The following is a 19,406-nucleotide window of genomic DNA, read 5'->3' as shown; positions in this document are numbered from 1 at the left end:
CAAGTGATTCAACAAATAATTAGAACCCCAAAGCTAGAACCTTGTATCATCCTCCGTCACAACATTTAACCTAAATTCTAATACAGATAAAAAGAATATAGTTAAATGTTTCATTCAATAAAAAATAGTACTCCGTACCTAGTAAAATAAGCAAAATGAGAACCTTTCCATATGGGGTAATATGTTGGCCAAAAATCTTCAATTAAGAAAAGAATTTACACACAACTTGGAATTATGTCACCTTACTAGTTCTTCACATGGCCCTTCATGACCAATTAGGGCGTGTTCACCTTTGAAAAAATAGCAAGAAATAGGGTTAGTCTTATAATTTCTTACAGTTTGTTGTCTTCGAATTAATTTTGGAGAGTCCAAGCTCGCATGCGAATTAGAGGAGAATTCATTTCTTTGAAAAAGGCCGATACTTGCTATCTGCATTGAAAACTCAATCAAGATTTGATGCTGAAATTCCAAAATCACCCTTAACTTTCCACCTCATCCTCCTCTTACCCAGACTGAATTTTGGTGAATTTTGGAAGGGGCTAATTTCATCCTTCCACTTTGAAAATTAATAACAAAACCCAAAGGGTTCGATTGGTTGCCTTGAAACACTAGGTTAGTGGAATGTTTTCCTGCATTTTCCTCTGTTTGGTTCACTTTTGGAAAAAGATTTTTGACCCGGAAAACTATCCTGGCCCGTTTTAGTTTTTGGGATAGTTAACCACTTTATTGAGTTATCTCTAACCTCCTACCACCCCTGCGATATAGCTGTATCCATGGCTCCATCAATTAATACTAAATTAGATTTTACCAATTTATCCTTCATCTATCTCAGCAAAAATTGCTGCAATCTGCTTCATTGAGCGGAAGAATTCCTAACGCTTGGGCGCACAGAAATTGGGTAAATAGAATTTGGGAAAAAGAAACCGCGCAGCTCGTTGTGCTCCCTTGACGAGGACGACGCCATAAGCTTCAAGCATGTCTGATTCAGACTTGATTCGGAAGGTATCGATTTCTTTACAATCCTAATTACTTATCGACCTAGGTATATTTTGGTTGAGGAATGAATACAAAGTCTGAGATTTATGATGGCTTGTCTCCATCCACAAAATTGGAGTATGATTTTGTTGTGCATTCACAAAATTATTGTTATATGCCTCGATGTTAATAATTTGTTGAATGAGTGATATTTTTTGATTAGTAGGTGTTTATGAAAATCACTATTTTTTTAACTTTTGTGTTACAGTGTTGAACTAGTGACATTGATGAATGCAGATGCTAATTACTCCATTTTTGTTATTTTTTATCTTTTGCTTTGCATTGTTGAGGTGTCTATTTGTATCTTTTGGAAGGAATTGTTGAGATGCCGATTTGTGGCAGTGATGAATGACTATGCTAATTACTCCATTTCTGCATTTTTTTATCTTTTGCATGAATGATTATGCTAATTACTCCATTCCCAAACATAGGATGCTTCGTCCCGGAAGAAAATGGCTGAATACATGTTAGTGTTGGAGGAAATTGTTCGTAATTACAAAACAAACTTGCTTCTTATGTGCATCCTGGTTTCGGTAATTAGATGCAGGTCCAAAAGAAAGGAACGAGCTGGGGCCAATGTCAGTTATAGTTTGATAAACAAAAGGCCTAAACAAGTATATCATATCAACAGAATGGTTAGGCTTACAGACAGGTCATGTATAGATAATCTGAGGATGGATAGGAACACTTTTGGAAGGCTATGTCGCCTCCTACGGGACTACAGTGGGCTTATTGATCACAGATTTGTAACTGTCGAAGAGCAAGTGGCCATGTTTTTGGGGATTCTTTCTCATCACAAGAAAACTCGTCTTGTGGGATTTGAATTTATGCGTTCTTCATATACGGTTAGCCGCTATGTACACATTGTACTACGTGTTGTATTGAACCTTCAACATACTTTGTTGGTTAAACCCGAGCCAATATCTGATGGTTGCAGTGACGAACGATGGAAGTGTTTCAAGGTTTGCCCGTATTGGTAGTTCTTATATCCTCTGTTGGATGGTGTTTTATTCCAAAAACATATGCTGATTTCAAACCTTGTATGCAGGGATGCCTAGGAGCATTGGACAAAAAGACACCAAGCAATTTCTTATTCAACAAATACACAGTAAACTTAAAAAATATTAACACAATCCACACATTAGCATAATGTTAGGTCAAATTTAGAACAAATAATTCGGACAAAAACACAAAAATTAAACCATGAAACCCAAAATACTCCATATTCTGATAAATAATTTTAACGAAGAATTGGGATAATGCGAATATATACTTGTGCGATCAATCACAGCATAAACCACCATTTCACCATAGCACAACAAAATTTAAATCGACTCACCGGTAAACAATTTATATCTACTTGGATGGACCGAAGTTTGTGCTTCGTCCTTAGAGCTCGAACCCACGCGCAGAGATTGGAAGGAGGCTTTCCAATAGTTCTACACTGTCAATGAAAATGGGAGGGAGAGGCTGAAATTTTAATATATGTAGAATGGGTGAAAAATATGGTGGCGGGATTCTGAAATTTTTGCCTCCCTTTTACCGCTAAATTTGGGTTCAAGGGTAACATGGGGTTTACAAATTAATTTAAGGGATATAATGGTCTTTTTGGTTGCATATCATATTATTTTGCTATTTGAACCAAATATACAAAAATACTGCAGAAGAATTCCTAATCTGCAACCAAACAATAAATAGGGTTACCTATCTCTACCATGAAAAGTTAGAAAGTATTGTAAAATAATGATAGTATTTGCTTCAACTACATTTTCTAACATAGGCAACCAATCGAACCCAATAATCTGTATATACATAGTACATACATACACACAACATGGACTACAAAGGAACTAATGTACACTCTTGTAGCACGGAGGGAGAAACATTTAGAATTATATCATAGATTGTTCCCAATAATCTGTATATACATAGTACATACATACACACAACATGGACAACTATTCACAAAATATCCAAACACATATAACCCTAATAAGTGCTTAGTGACGAACTGGGGCACACAGACCAAATTAGAAACAAAAACTAACGCGGTTATTGCCCTCGAAAGGACATTGCACATACCACCACCCATTCAAGGATGCAGCATGCATACAGATAATACCGGGAATAGATCAAACTGCCCATAGAGTGCATATCAGACAAACCAGATAACAATGATCCTCATTTTGATTATCCATAAGAAAGATGATAACGAATAGTGCATTTGATCTCACTTGGAAAGTCGTTAAGAAATTTGAAGGAATTAGTATGATTGATGCGTAAAGCTAATATGGACATAAATCATCATTTCACGTTCATCATAAGTCATTTGTAAGGCATTACCTTGTCAGCACACCTTGAGCGCAGTGGAGCCGTCACTCTTTCTTGACTTGCTTTATTAGGAATCACGGAATCTTGATTTTACTTTATCAGCAACATTTATATCTAACATGCAGCTAATCGTCTGCGGCAATAAGAAAAAAAAAGTTCAAGTGATTCAACAAATAATTAGAACCCCAAAGCTAGAACCTTGTATCATCCTCCGTCACAACATTTAACCTAAATTCTAATACAGATAAAAAGAATATAGTTAAATGTTTCATTCAATAAAAAATAGTACTCCGTACCTAGTAAAATAAGCAAAATGAGAACCTTTCCATATGGGGTAATATGTTGGCCAAAAATCTTCAATTAAGAAAAGAATTTACACACAACTTGGAATTATGTCACCTTACTAGTTCTTCACATGGCCCTTCATGACCAATTAGGGCGTGTTCACCATTGAAAAAATAGCAAGAAATAGTGTTAGTCTTATAATTTCTTACAGTTTGTTGTCTTCGAATTAATTTTGGAGAGTCCAAGCTCGCATGCGAATTAGAGGAGAATTCATTTCTTTGAAAAAGGCCGATACTTGCTATCTGCATTGAAAACTCAATCAAGATTTGATGCTGAAATTCCAAAATCACCCTTAACTTTCCACCTCATCCTCCTCTTACCCAGACTGAATTTTGGTGAATTTTGGAAGGGGCTAATTTCATCCTTCCACTTTGAAAATTAATAACAAAACCCAAAGGGTTCGATTGGTTGCCTTGAAACACTAGGTTAGTGGAATGTTTTCCTGCATTTTCCTCTGTTTGGTTCACTTTTGGAAAAAGATTTTTGACCCGGAAAACTATCCTGGCCCGTTTTAGTTTTTGGGATAGTTAACCACTTTATTGAGTTATCTCTAACCTCCTACCACCCCTGCGATATAGCTGTATCCATGGCTCCATCAATTAATACTAAATTAGATTTTACCAATTTATCCTTCATCTATCTCAGCAAAAATTGCTGCAATCTGCTTCATTGAGCGGAAGAATTCCTAACGCTTGGGCGCACAGAAATTGGGTAAATAGAATTTGGGAAAAAGAAACCGCGCAGCTCGTTGTGCTCCCTTGACGAGGACGACGCCATAAGCTTCAAGCATGTCTGATTCAGACTTGATTCGGAAGGTATCGATTTCTTTACAATCCTAATTACTTATCGACCTAGGTATATTTTGGTTGAGGAATGAATACAAAGTCTGAGATTTATGATGGCTTGTCTCCATCCACAAAATTGGAGTATGATTTTGTTGTGCATTCACAAAATTATTGTTATATGCCTCGATGTTAATAATTTGTTGAATGAGTGATATTTTTTGATTAGTAGGTGTTTATGAAAATCACTATTTTTTTAACTTTTGTGTTACAGTGTTGAACTAGTGACATTGATGAATGCAGATGCTAATTACTCCATTTTTGTTATTTTTTATCTTTTGCTTTGCATTGTTGAGGTGTCTATTTGTATCTTTTGGAAGGAATTGTTGAGATGCCGATTTGTGGCAGTGATGAATGACTATGCTAATTACTCCATTTCTGCATTTTTTTATCTTTTGCATGAATGATTATGCTAATTACTCCATTCCCAAACATAGGATGCTTCGTCCCGGAAGAAAATGGCTGAATACATGTTAGTGTTGGAGGAAATTGTTCGTAATTACAAAACAAACTTGCTTCTTATGTGCATCCTGGTTTCGGTAATTAGATGCAGGTCCAAAAGAAAGGAACGAGCTGGGGCCAATGTCAGTTATAGTTTGATAAACAAAAGGCCTAAACAAGTATATCATATCAACAGAATGGTTAGGCTTACAGACAGGTCATGTATAGATAATCTGAGGATGGATAGGAACACTTTTGGAAGGCTATGTCGCCTCCTACGGGACTACAGTGGGCTTATTGATCACAGATTTGTAACTGTCGAAGAGCAAGTGGCCATGTTTTTGGGGATTCTTTCTCATCACAAGAAAACTCGTCTTGTGGGATTTGAATTTATGCGTTCTTCATATACGGTTAGCCGCTATGTACACATTGTACTACGTGTTGTATTGAACCTTCAACATACTTTGTTGGTTAAACCCGAGCCAATATCTGATGGTTGCAGTGACGAACGATGGAAGTGTTTCAAGGTTTGCCCGTATTGGTAGTTCTTATATCCTCTGTTGGATGGTGTTTTATTCCAAAAACATATGCTGATTTCAAACCTTGTATGCAGGGATGCCTAGGAGCATTGGACAAAAAGACACCAAGCAATTTCTTATTCAACAAATACACAGTAAACTTAAAAAATATTAACACAATCCACACATTAGCATAATGTTAGGTCAAATTTAGAACAAATAATTCGGACAAAAACACAAAAATTAAACCATGAAACCCAAAATACTCCATATTCTGATAAATAATTTTAACGAAGAATTGGGATAATGCGAATATATACTTGTGCGATCAATCACAGCATAAACCACCATTTCACCATAGCACAACAAAATTTAAATCGACTCACCGGTAAACAATTTATATCTACTTGGATGGACCGAAGTTTGTGCTTCGTCCTTAGAGCTCGAACCCACGCGCAGAGATTGGAAGGAGGCTTTCCAATAGTTCTACACTGTCAATGAAAATGGGAGGGAGAGGCTGAAATTTTAATATATGTAGAATGGGTGAAAAATATGGTGGCGGGATTCTGAAATTTTTGCCTCCCTTTTACCGCTAAATTTGGGTTCAAGGGTAACATGGGGTTTACAAATTAATTTAAGGGATATAATGGTCTTTTTGGTTGCATATCATATTATTTTGCTATTTGAACCAAATATACAAAAATACTGCAGAAGAATTCCTAATCTGCAACCAAACAATAAATAGGGTTACCTATCTCTACCATGAAAAGTTAGAAAGTATTGTAAAATAATGATAGTATTTGCTTCAACTACATTTTCTAACATAGGCAACCAATCGAACCCAATAATCTGTATATACATAGTACATACATACACACAACATGGACTACAAAGGAACTAATGTACACTCTTGTAGCACGGAGGGAGAAACATTTAGAATTATATCATAGATTGTTCCCAATAATCTGTATATACATAGTACATACATACACACAACATGGACAACTATTCACAAAATATCCAAACACATATAACCCTAATAAGTGCTTAGTGACGAACTGGGGCACACAGACCAAATTAGAAACAAAAACTAACGCGGTTATTGCCCTCGAAAGGACATTGCACATACCACCACCCATTCAAGGATGCAGCATGCATACAGATAATACCGGGAATAGATCAAACTGCCCATAGAGTGCATATCAGACAAACCAGATAACAATGATCCTCATTTTGATTATCCATAAGAAAGATGATAACGAATAGTGCATTTGATCTCACTTGGAAAGTCGTTAAGAAATTTGAAGGAATTAGTATGATTGATGCGTAAAGCTAATATGGACATAAATCATCATTTCACGTTCATCATAAGTCATTTGTAAGGCATTACCTTGTCAGCACACCTTGAGCGCAGTGGAGCCGTCACTCTTTCTTGACTTGCTTTATTAGGAATCACGGAATCTTGATTTTACTTTATCAGCAACATTTATATCTAACATGCAGCTAATCGTCTGCGGCAATAAGAAAAAAAAAGTTCAAGTGATTCAACAAATAATTAGAACCCCAAAGCTAGAACCTTGTATCATCCTCCGTCACAACATTTAACCTAAATTCTAATACAGATAAAAAGAATATAGTTAAATGTTTCATTCAATAAAAAATAGTACTCCGTACCTAGTAAAATAAGCAAAATGAGAACCTTTCCATATGGGGTAATATGTTGGCCAAAAATCTTCAATTAAGAAAAGAATTTACACACAACTTGGAATTATGTCACCTTACTAGTTCTTCACATGGCCCTTCATGACCAATTAGGGCGTGTTCACCATTGAAAAAATAGCAAGAAATAGTGTTAGTCTTATAATTTCTTACAGTTTGTTGTCTTCGAATTAATTTTGGAGAGTCCAAGCTCGCATGCGAATTAGAGGAGAATTCATTTCTTTGAAAAAGGCCGATACTTGCTATCTGCATTGAAAACTCAATCAAGATTTGATGCTGAAATTCCAAAATCACCCTTAACTTTCCACCTCATCCTCCTCTTACCCAGACTGAATTTTGGTGAATTTTGGAAGGGGCTAATTTCATCCTTCCACTTTGAAAATTAATAACAAAACCCAAAGGGTTCGATTGGTTGCCTTGAAACACTAGGTTAGTGGAATGTTTTCCTGCATTTTCCTCTGTTTGGTTCACTTTTGGAAAAAGATTTTTGACCCGGAAAACTATCCTGGCCCGTTTTAGTTTTTGGGATAGTTAACCACTTTATTGAGTTATCTCTAACCTCCTACCACCCCTGCGATATAGCTGTATCCATGGCTCCATCAATTAATACTAAATTAGATTTTACCAATTTATCCTTCATCTATCTCAGCAAAAATTGCTGCAATCTGCTTCATTGAGCGGAAGAATTCCTAACGCTTGGGCGCACAGAAATTGGGTAAATAGAATTTGGGAAAAAGAAACCGCGCAGCTCGTTGTGCTCCCTTGACGAGGACGACGCCATAAGCTTCAAGCATGTCTGATTCAGACTTGATTCGGAAGGTATCGATTTCTTTACAATCCTAATTACTTATCGACCTAGGTATATTTTGGTTGAGGAATGAATACAAAGTCTGAGATTTATGATGGCTTGTCTCCATCCACAAAATTGGAGTATGATTTTGTTGTGCATTCACAAAATTATTGTTATATGCCTCGATGTTAATAATTTGTTGAATGAGTGATATTTTTTGATTAGTAGGTGTTTATGAAAATCACTATTTTTTTAACTTTTGTGTTACAGTGTTGAACTAGTGACATTGATGAATGCAGATGCTAATTACTCCATTTTTGTTATTTTTTATCTTTTGCTTTGCATTGTTGAGGTGTCTATTTGTATCTTTTGGAAGGAATTGTTGAGATGCCGATTTGTGGCAGTGATGAATGACTATGCTAATTACTCCATTTCTGCATTTTTTTATCTTTTGCATGAATGATTATGCTAATTACTCCATTCCCAAACATAGGATGCTTCGTCCCGGAAGAAAATGGCTGAATACATGTTAGTGTTGGAGGAAATTGTTCGTAATTACAAAACAAACTTGCTTCTTATGTGCATCCTGGTTTCGGTAATTAGATGCAGGTCCAAAAGAAAGGAACGAGCTGGGGCCAATGTCAGTTATAGTTTGATAAACAAAAGGCCTAAACAAGTATATCATATCAACAGAATGGTTAGGCTTACAGACAGGTCATGTATAGATAATCTGAGGATGGATAGGAACACTTTTGGAAGGCTATGTCGCCTCCTACGGGACTACAGTGGGCTTATTGATCACAGATTTGTAACTGTCGAAGAGCAAGTGGCCATGTTTTTGGGGATTCTTTCTCATCACAAGAAAACTCGTCTTGTGGGATTTGAATTTATGCGTTCTTCATATACGGTTAGCCGCTATGTACACATTGTACTACGTGTTGTATTGAACCTTCAACATACTTTGTTGGTTAAACCCGAGCCAATATCTGATGGTTGCAGTGACGAACGATGGAAGTGTTTCAAGGTTTGCCCGTATTGGTAGTTCTTATATCCTCTGTTGGATGGTGTTTTATTCCAAAAACATATGCTGATTTCAAACCTTGTATGCAGGGATGCCTAGGAGCATTGGACAAAAAGACACCAAGCAATTTCTTATTCAACAAATACACAGTAAACTTAAAAAATATTAACACAATCCACACATTAGCATAATGTTAGGTCAAATTTAGAACAAATAATTCGGACAAAAACACAAAAATTAAACCATGAAACCCAAAATACTCCATATTCTGATAAATAATTTTAACGAAGAATTGGGATAATGCGAATATATACTTGTGCGATCAATCACAGCATAAACCACCATTTCACCATAGCACAACAAAATTTAAATCGACTCACCGGTAAACAATTTATATCTACTTGGATGGACCGAAGTTTGTGCTTCGTCCTTAGAGCTCGAACCCACGCGCAGAGATTGGAAGGAGGCTTTCCAATAGTTCTACACTGTCAATGAAAATGGGAGGGAGAGGCTGAAATTTTAATATATGTAGAATGGGTGAAAAATATGGTGGCGGGATTCTGAAATTTTTGCCTCCCTTTTACCGCTAAATTTGGGTTCAAGGGTAACATGGGGTTTACAAATTAATTTAAGGGATATAATGGTCTTTTTGGTTGCATATCATATTATTTTGCTATTTGAACCAAATATACAAAAATACTGCAGAAGAATTCCTAATCTGCAACCAAACAATAAATAGGGTTACCTATCTCTACCATGAAAAGTTAGAAAGTATTGTAAAATAATGATAGTATTTGCTTCAACTACATTTTCTAACATAGGCAACCAATCGAACCCAATAATCTGTATATACATAGTACATACATACACACAACATGGACTACAAAGGAACTAATGTACACTCTTGTAGCACGGAGGGAGAAACATTTAGAATTATATCATAGATTGTTCCCAATAATCTGTATATACATAGTACATACATACACACAACATGGACAACTATTCACAAAATATCCAAACACATATAACCCTAATAAGTGCTTAGTGACGAACTGGGGCACACAGACCAAATTAGAAACAAAAACTAACGCGGTTATTGCCCTCGAAAGGACATTGCACATACCACCACCCATTCAAGGATGCAGCATGCATACAGATAATACCGGGAATAGATCAAACTGCCCATAGAGTGCATATCAGACAAACCAGATAACAATGATCCTCATTTTGATTATCCATAAGAAAGATGATAACGAATAGTGCATTTGATCTCACTTGGAAAGTCGTTAAGAAATTTGAAGGAATTAGTATGATTGATGCGTAAAGCTAATATGGACATAAATCATCATTTCACGTTCATCATAAGTCATTTGTAAGGCATTACCTTGTCAGCACACCTTGAGCGCAGTGGAGCCGTCACTCTTTCTTGACTTGCTTTATTAGGAATCACGGAATCTTGATTTTACTTTATCAGCAACATTTATATCTAACATGCAGCTAATCGTCTGCGGCAATAAGAAAAAAAAAGTTCAAGTGATTCAACAAATAATTAGAACCCCAAAGCTAGAACCTTGTATCATCCTCCGTCACAACATTTAACCTAAATTCTAATACAGATAAAAAGAATATAGTTAAATGTTTCATTCAATAAAAAATAGTACTCCGTACCTAGTAAAATAAGCAAAATGAGAACCTTTCCATATGGGGTAATATGTTGGCCAAAAATCTTCAATTAAGAAAAGAATTTACACACAACTTGGAATTATGTCACCTTACTAGTTCTTCACATGGCCCTTCATGACCAATTAGGGCGTGTTCACCTTTGAAAAATAGCAAGAAATAGGGTTAGTCTTATAATTTCTTACAGTTTGTTGTCTTCGAATTAATTTTGGAGAGTCCAAGCTCGCATGCGAATTAGAGGAGAATTCATTTCTTTGAAAAAGGCCGATACTTGCTATCTGCATTGAAAACTCAATCAAGATTTGATGCTGAAATTCCAAAATCACCCTTAACTTTCCACCTCATCCTCCTCTTACCCAGACTGAATTTTGGTGAATTTTGGAAGGGGCTAATTTCATCCTTCCACTTTGAAAATTAATAACAAAACCCAAATAGTGGATATTGTTTGGCTCATAATTCATCTCAAAACGAGCTAACTAAACAAAGGTGCCGAGATTTAAATATGTGGGTCATAGTACTCCATTTTTGGACATAATTCATTTCTTGGGTTTATTAGAATCGGGAAACTGGAAGGGTGAACACGCCCTAACATCTTATGTAGCTAGTGTCATTAGGGTATCCACTATAGGCGGACGGCCACAATAGCCCCGCCTCCTTTTTTGTCTACATGCTTGTAATCTTCCTAAAAAAAAATTCACCTACCTCGTATCTGGGGCGCCGCGCACCGCCTTGCTATAGGCCGGCGCGTCCTCGCACTCTTCTCGCCGAAGGGCCGTCCGCCCTAAAAAATTCGTCCACCTCGGGGCGGACGATTCTCGCACTATAGGCCAGCGGGGCGGCGGCGGATTGGGGGCGGCCGGCGCGCCGCCCCGGACACTCTTAGAAACCCCTAGATAAGGTTCATCAATTGCTTTTTGGAAACATGTCGAAGTGATTATAGTTGACAAATGAAACATATCATAACTCGTATTTCAGAAATAAAGCTAACAAACCTCGCATATCATTATAGTCTATTGTAAAATAAAGTCAACAACGAACGCCTAATTAAATGTGAAAATGAGCCCCCATCAAAGGACCATTCCTTCACTTTATTCTCGACAACAATCTCTTTTTAGTTGTTTCTACATTGTAACCTCGAGGTTTTTCCAATAAAACTTTACTATCTCCATTACCAAGTTAGAAAAACTATAATCATCTCTTCCGAGTTTATAAATTTGGTTATGCAGACATTTTCAGAATTTATAAGATATTTGTTAAAACTCAATAGGGGAAATCATGTTCTTATTCATTGTATATAGAATACATAGATTACAATGTTATATAGGCTACAAGATCCTACAAATATGGCAAACCTAATTTACAATAATTACAATGAGATATATATGGCATAATATATTCTCGTATTAATTCCATATGATTTGTTGCCTGATTTCGTGTGATATGATTCTAACACTCCCCCTCAAGCTAGGTAATGGGATTCCCAATACTTAGCTTGCACAGTACCTCTTGAAACGACTTTGAGTTTACTGCCTTTGTCAAGATATCCGCCAGTTGGTCTTCAGATTTGACGTAGGGCATTTCTACTATCTTGGCTTTCAATATTCTCCTTGATGAAGTGCATGTCCACCTCCACATGTTTGGTTCTATCATGTTGTACCGGGTTTTCAGAAATACTGATAGTTGTCTTATTGTCACAAAACAATCTACACGGAAGGGCCTGTCGAAGACTACTAAGGTGAGTGTGGTAGAAGAATTTGGTTTCCAAAAATTACAGTTCATGATCGTGGTGATTTTTTTGGTGTTGGGATCATAGCATCTGTACCCCTTTTGGTTCACCCCATATCCCACAAAAACACATTTGATTACACAAGGGGATGGTTTCATTCTTTCATGTTTAGGTATGTAGGTGTAAACGGTGCAACCAAAGACTTTAGGAGGGAGGCTGAGGTATTCGGGAATTTGGGCTTGTTTGGATAGGATATCGAGGGGGGTTTTCATTTTCAGGATTTTGGTTGGAAGGCGATTGATTAGATAGATAGATGTAGCGTCGGCTTCGGGCCAAAAATGTTTAGGAACTTTGGATTCGATCATAAGAGCTCGGGTCATCTCTAGAATCACCCTATTTTTCCTTTCTGCTACCCCATTTTGTTCAGGTGTTTAGGCACAAGAAGTTTGATGAATTATCCCATTATTTTTAAAAAAAACTGGATCATAACAGTGTTAACAAATTCCCTCTCATTATCTGACCTAAGGGTTTTTATGGTGGTGTGGAATTGTGTCCGGATCAGCTTAAAAAAAGATGCAAATCTATCAAAGACTTCTGACTTGTGTTTCAAAAAATAAATCCATGTCATCCTAGTATAGTCATCCACAAAAATCACAAAATATCGAAAGTCATTTCCACCAACAAAAGGCGCAGGGCCCCAAACATCAGAGTGTACTAAAGAAAACATATATTGCATACGAGTGTTTGTAGGTTTAAAATTCTGTCTGTGGCTCTTGGCCAAAACACAAGTCTCACAAGAAAAATCAGAAGAAATAGAAAGGTTCGGGTAAAGTAATTTAAAGTAACCAGGAGAGGGGTGTCCTAGTCTTCGGTGCCAGAGTCAAGTTTCCTGTTTTGTGGATCCGTGAGCCAGCATCGCACTTCCATGTTGAGCTATCTCGTCCACGTAATATAGCCCTTGCTTCTCAGTGCCACACCCAAGAATCCTCCTCGTCTGAATATCCTGCAGAATACAAAAATCAGGATGCATTAGGAGTGTGGAATTCAACTCCTTTGTCACATGACTTATAGACATCAATCTTTGAGACAATGTAGGAACATAGAGACAGTTCTTAAGCCGGAGTGTGGGTGATATTGCAATCGTGCCAGAACCTACAACAGTAATTAATTCCCCATTCGCAGTTCTAATATATGATCTATCAGCATCTTCACTATAATCAAGAAAATCATTTTTATCCGGAGTCATGGTATCAGTTGCCCCACAATCAAATATACAACCTTTCGATTTCTTTTCAGTGATGTCATAAACATGAAATGCATCGGAAATCTCTCTTAAGGGTGTAAAAAAAAATTTTGAAACAAAATTGGGGTAGTTTTCGGATTTATTTGCAGCTGGGGGTCTTTTTCTAATTTTCTGGAAGTCTGGGGTTCATATATATGTAGATGGGGTCTTTTTTTGTATTTTGCAAACTTCAGGGGATGAAACTTATAATTCTGCAAAGTAAAATGGGGTCTTTACCTCCTTTGGCTGTTGCGCCGCCTCCGACTTCCGTCCATTCCGCAAAATTACTGGCGCCCCTCATGTTGCCGCCGGCCGATGGAAACTCCTGTCGCATCCCCATTCCGACTCCGGTTGATTCCCCATGATTTCCGGCCTCGATTCATCGCGGGACCCCCTTCTCCGTTTACGCCGATGGCGATTTTCGCCTAGGCTGGGGAGGTTCTCGCCTTCTGCCGTTCCTCCCACCAATCCGGTTTGAAGCACTTCTCCCAAGTGTGATTATGCTTTCCGCAATGTGAGCACCATAGTTTTGATGTATCAACCATGTTTCCCGGCCGGCAGGTGGCCGCGGGGGGCGGTGGTGGCGCGCTGCTTCGGTGTGGCGATCGTTGATTCTGTGCGACGAAACCTTATCTGATTCCCCTGCCAAAGGATGATTCGGTTCCGCCGTTGGCTTCATCAGTGGGTGAGGACGACGCCGGTGGCATGATTCGACGTCGAGCCGCCTCCGTCTTCACCCATCCATACGCCGCCTCCACTGATGGCGCCGGCTCTTCCTTCAAGATCTCCCTTCGGATTGAGTCGTATTCCTGATTTAATCCGGTCATGAATTTGATGAGCCGTTTGGAATTTGAGTAATTCCGGAATTGGTCGATCCCCTTATCACAACAGCTAATCGGTTGTTTCTGACTCCGATCTATATTGATCCACAATCCGTGAATCTTTCTGTAGTATGTTTCTAGGTCCATGTTGTCTTGTTTGATGTTAATTGCCTTATCTTCCAGGTCATAAATGAGGTATTGATCGACCTTATTCTCAAACGTCACGGCGAGGTTGTCCCACAAGGCCTTCGAGGTCTGGTGATGGGCGAAGTCCGCGGTGATGTCGTTTTCAATATTGTTGACGATCCACGAGAATACCACGAGGTCGTTCTCTTCCCATTCGTCGTATCCCCTGATCCCCGGTTCTGGGGGATCATTCTTGATATGTGGGTAGGCGCCCCTGCCTCCAATCTTCACCTTGATCAATCGTGCCCACAACGGGTAGTTTCTACCATTCAGTTTGAACGGTACCGTGATGCTTTTGCTGTTTCTGAGGCTTACTGCTTGTTCCACCTCCTTCGTATCTTATGTGTCTGACATGTTTGGATGTAGGTTATGGGTATTTTGGATCGATTTTGGTTGAAAAGGTCGAGAAATAGGTATTATCGGCTATGATGATATTTTTCTGAGCCACAATCGTTATGCTCTGATACCATGTTAAAACTCAATAGGGGAAATCATGTTCTTATTCATTGTATATAGAATACATAGATTGTTATATAGGCTACAAGATCCTACAAATATGGTAAACCTATTTTACAATAATTACAATGAGATATATATGGCATAATATATTATCGTATTAATTCGATATGATCTGTTGCCTGATTTCGTGCGATATGATTCTAATAATATTAGTACTAAAACATTACATACTTAGTTCTTAAAACACCTTGTTTCTATCAAACGAAGTCTATCAACATTGTTTGATTGACCCTGTAAACAACTTATAAATATTAATCTACTAACAATAAATTGATTTCCATTCAAAATTTGTCATTAAATGATACGAATCCATTATAAAAACTAAAAAGCGTAGAAAATTTATTAATATTGACAGCAAACATGAAATGTTTTCTACGATAAAAAGGCGGTTTCATCATTTTTATGCCTTCTGTTCATCTGCAGCTGCTCTTTCAACTTTGAAGCGAAAGCCCTATTCAACCAAACACAATCGCCTCTGCTCTCACAAGATAGTAAGAAAGCTGGATTTTCTAAACCAAAATCTCTCTCACGTTTCAGTTTCATTGTTTATTTCTAAGACTATTTATCGCAGGTAAAAATCACCTGCTTTTGAGACGGAGAAACCGACACACACCCATAGATAGAGGAAGAGAGACCTATGGAGTTCCGAGGGCAGCAGAAGCCAGATGATGATGTTTACGGCGGTGACGTGCCCGAACAAGCCTACATGGAATCCGATTCTGACCTAGTTACCGACGCTGAAGCCGCCGCCGCCGTTTCCAAATCAGAGGTATATGTTTGCTTCTCTGCATGCCTCCAGATTTATGTATCTATGTATGTGTGTGTTCTTGATGCCTGCTCTCTGATCTATAGGAGCTGGAGACTATGAGAAAAAGATTGCAGGAGATTGAGGAAGAAGCTGGGGCGCTTCGCCAAATGCAAGAAAAAGTGGAGAAAGAGATGGGCGCAACTCAAGGTTTCTTTCCTTATCTCATCTGTTAACTTGTTGTTTTTGTGGAGAGAGAAACGGTAAATAAAAATTGGTGCGAGGAGACAGGGTCAATTCAAAGGCAAAAAACTTGTGGGCATGGGGATGTTTGGTGCATTAGCCCTAGTTAAATCCAACTAGGGTTTAATAATCCTAAATTGGGTTTATTAATTACTATTAGAACTTAATTAGGGCGGAGCTTGTGCATCGGGATGCAACGGAATGTGCCTTAAAAATAAAATTGGTGCTAATATGTAAATTGGTAAATGGATTCTGTTTTGAAAGTTTAGATTGCAGAGCTTGTACTATGATGTTTGAATGCCCACAAATGGATATAATGGTTATCGTTATATTCTATTGTGTCATGTATTTGGTGTATTAGATGCCCGATAGATACAATCATTGAGTCTGGAATTCATTTGAGACTTGGAACTTTTTTCGTATGTCACAACACGGGGGATGGGGTGTTATTGTTTGTTGTCAGATCTCTAGATTAATTCAATTAAAACAACAATCATCAGGAATTTTCACACACATGGCTTTATTAGGTAAAGCTGAAATATGAGGCGAATATAATTTCTATACGAAGTGAAATATGCAAATCCTTTGCATCTTATGTTCAAGATATGGGATAGCTTGGATTTTAGTCAAATGCTTGATATTTGTAATTTCAGGATTCACTAGATTTTTCATTTTAAATTTTTTGTTTCAAAGATTTGCGAAACACAAGTTAAGTTAATGTAAATTCAAGTGATATCATTAGCATAGTTGGTATCAATCTGAATATGCAGGCTTGTATCTAGACATTATTTTCAATATCGGATAAGTAGTCAAGATATCTCAATGATGCCCATATTGATAAATAAGCTTAGTCCATGACTACCAATAAATATCTATCTAAAGAACTCAGTCTAAACAATATTTACTCCGTAAATTGAAATTTCAGTTTAATTAATTCTCAAGGTTCTCTTGCGATCAAATATGGTGCCAGTAACTGTAACTAACCTTCCTATTAAAGTTCTTTATTTTTTTCTATCGGGCGAAGTAATAGTGAAAAACTAGTAGGAGTATAATTTAGAATCTTAGATGATTAAGGAAGTGTTCTTGCACTGATTATATACGCATAGTTATTGCTTGCTTTGTTTCTATTGGAATTTATTTGCCATCATTCTGCCATAAGGTTTATCTAACCATTAACTTGAATAATTGAATGCCATTAAAAGGATGATTCACAATATTGTTTTCTGGTGCTTGTTTGAAGATTCAACGATCGCATCTGCTACAGAGGCTGAAAAGGAGGAAGTTGATTCTCGTTCCATTTATGTTGGTAATGTGAGTTTCTTGTCCTTGTATCTTCTTCCAGAATCAATGTTTTTCGTTGCAACAAATTTGTTGTTTTCCTATTTATGATGTCTATATAGGTAACTGGGTCAATATACCATGAATCATAATGAACTATGGCTAATTCTCGGTCATTACAATTTACAAGGCAATATATCATGATCTGCTTATTTATTTCTCATGCCAGAATTGAAATGCTGTACTATACATTATGTAAGTGTATGGATTTTGTCCTTTCCATTTTTCAATTTGCTTCATTACTTTATCCATCACTATTCTATTATAGAAGTTTTTATTCCTTAATATATAAGGACAATTTAGTGTGTGTGTGTGTGTGTCTGTGTATTTAACTTTTTCATTTTTACATAAGATAAGAATTATTTTGTATCTAAAATTGTTTAAAATTGTGACTAAGCTAGTTGTAATAAAAGATAAGAAAATGCTGAATGAATCAACTCAACATTAATCTAGTAGAAGTTGTTACTTCATTGGAAAAACTTGACCAAGGTGGGAGTGATAGTGTTACAGATGTCCATAGTTTGGAGCGTCAGGAGACAGGAAAAGACTTGTGCTTCAGTTGTATGTATGCAAACAAAGCTGAGCATATTCTTATCCCTATACAGGTTGACTATTCATGCACACCTGAGGAGGTACAGCAACATTTTCAGTCATGTGGGACTGTCAATAGGGTAACTATTTTGACAGATAAGTTTGGGCAGCCCAAAGGTTTTGCATATGTAGAATTTGTGGAAGTTGAGGCTGTTCAAAATGCTCTACTGCTCAATGAAACAGAGTTGAATGGTCGTCAACTGAAGGTTGGTTTTTGCTTGGTCTGGTAGCAGAGCTTAATGAATAATTTTAATCGATTATATATTTGGAATTGAACAGGTGTCTGCCAAACGAACTAATATTCCCGGAATGAAGCAATATCGAGGGAGACACCCAAGTCCATATTTTGAAAGGCCTTATATGCCTGCGCCTTATGCCTACCCTCCTTATACCTACGGGTAAGAAATGCTGAACCCCTTTTTGTGGCTTAGAAAGCAAAGGATATAATTATGTCTTAGGCTAATTTTTATGTCATGTTGAAATAATATTTTGAGCCGCCCTTTATATGGAGTAATATTTTGTGCTTGCCCTAGCATGAATCTTAACTAGTGACTTAAACTTTTGGTGCTTAAAAATTTGTTTTATACTCTAAAATTTGGATAATTCTTGGGTGCGTGACGCTCATACCCTTTGCGCTACTTATGACTTTATTTCTGATAGGAATTTAAAGTAGTTATGAATTACTTATTTCATTAATAATTTGAATTGAATTGATATTTTTTTTTGTAGGAGGGTTCCAAGGTATAGGCGTCCGATGTATTACAGGCCATATTGATGCAATTGCCCGAGCTCAAAGTGGTTTTTCCTGAAGCTTTTCAGGCATACCGATTTATAGGCCAATTTTACTTGCTCATCACATTTAACTCTGAAGGCATGCTGATTTATAGGCCAATTTTACTTTTACCATTTAAACTACTTGTATCTTCAGAGTTTGGAATGTTGTGCCCTTAGTTGCTGCATTCAATTACAACCCCTCATACAGGACATAGAAGAAGCAAGAAATCAAATTGGTAAGATGATTACGTACCTTGTTTAGGTGCAGCTGGGTTGGATATCATATTGCCATACATTTGTTAGAGAAAATTTCTTATTAAATCGAGAAGAATATTTCATTCTTGCAATTTCATCTCTTAATCTCTCAAAATATACTTAGATGAGCAGAACTGGGATTTACTCATTTTGGTGAGAGAGAACAAAAAAAAACACCCTTGGATGTAGAGGCCCAACCCCAAC

At 37.2% G+C, this 19,406-nt stretch overlaps 1 protein-coding gene across 1 annotated transcript; it reads left to right on the top strand.

The window, feature by feature from the left end:
• Positions 1 to 15,590: 15,590 nt before the first annotated feature.
• Positions 15,591 to 19,294, top strand: LOC121797314 (polyadenylate-binding protein 1-like). Its single transcript, XM_042196066.1, has 7 exons — positions 15,591 to 15,747; positions 15,828 to 16,025; positions 16,109 to 16,211; positions 17,485 to 17,555; positions 18,188 to 18,379; positions 18,453 to 18,571; positions 18,903 to 19,294. Exons 2-7 carry the CDS (start codon positions 15,894 to 15,896, stop codon positions 18,946 to 18,948), a joined length of 663 nt encoding a protein of 220 aa, XP_042052000.1. The 5' UTR covers positions 15,591 to 15,747; positions 15,828 to 15,893; the 3' UTR covers positions 18,949 to 19,294.
• Positions 19,295 to 19,406: the final 112 nt, after the last annotated feature.

Source organism: Salvia splendens, chromosome 3, assembly GCF_004379255.2.
Source record: "Salvia splendens isolate huo1 chromosome 3, SspV2, whole genome shotgun sequence".
NCBI lineage: Eukaryota > Viridiplantae > Streptophyta > Magnoliopsida > Lamiales > Lamiaceae > Salvia > Salvia splendens.
This window is presented reverse-complemented; position numbering and strand designations above follow the sequence as displayed.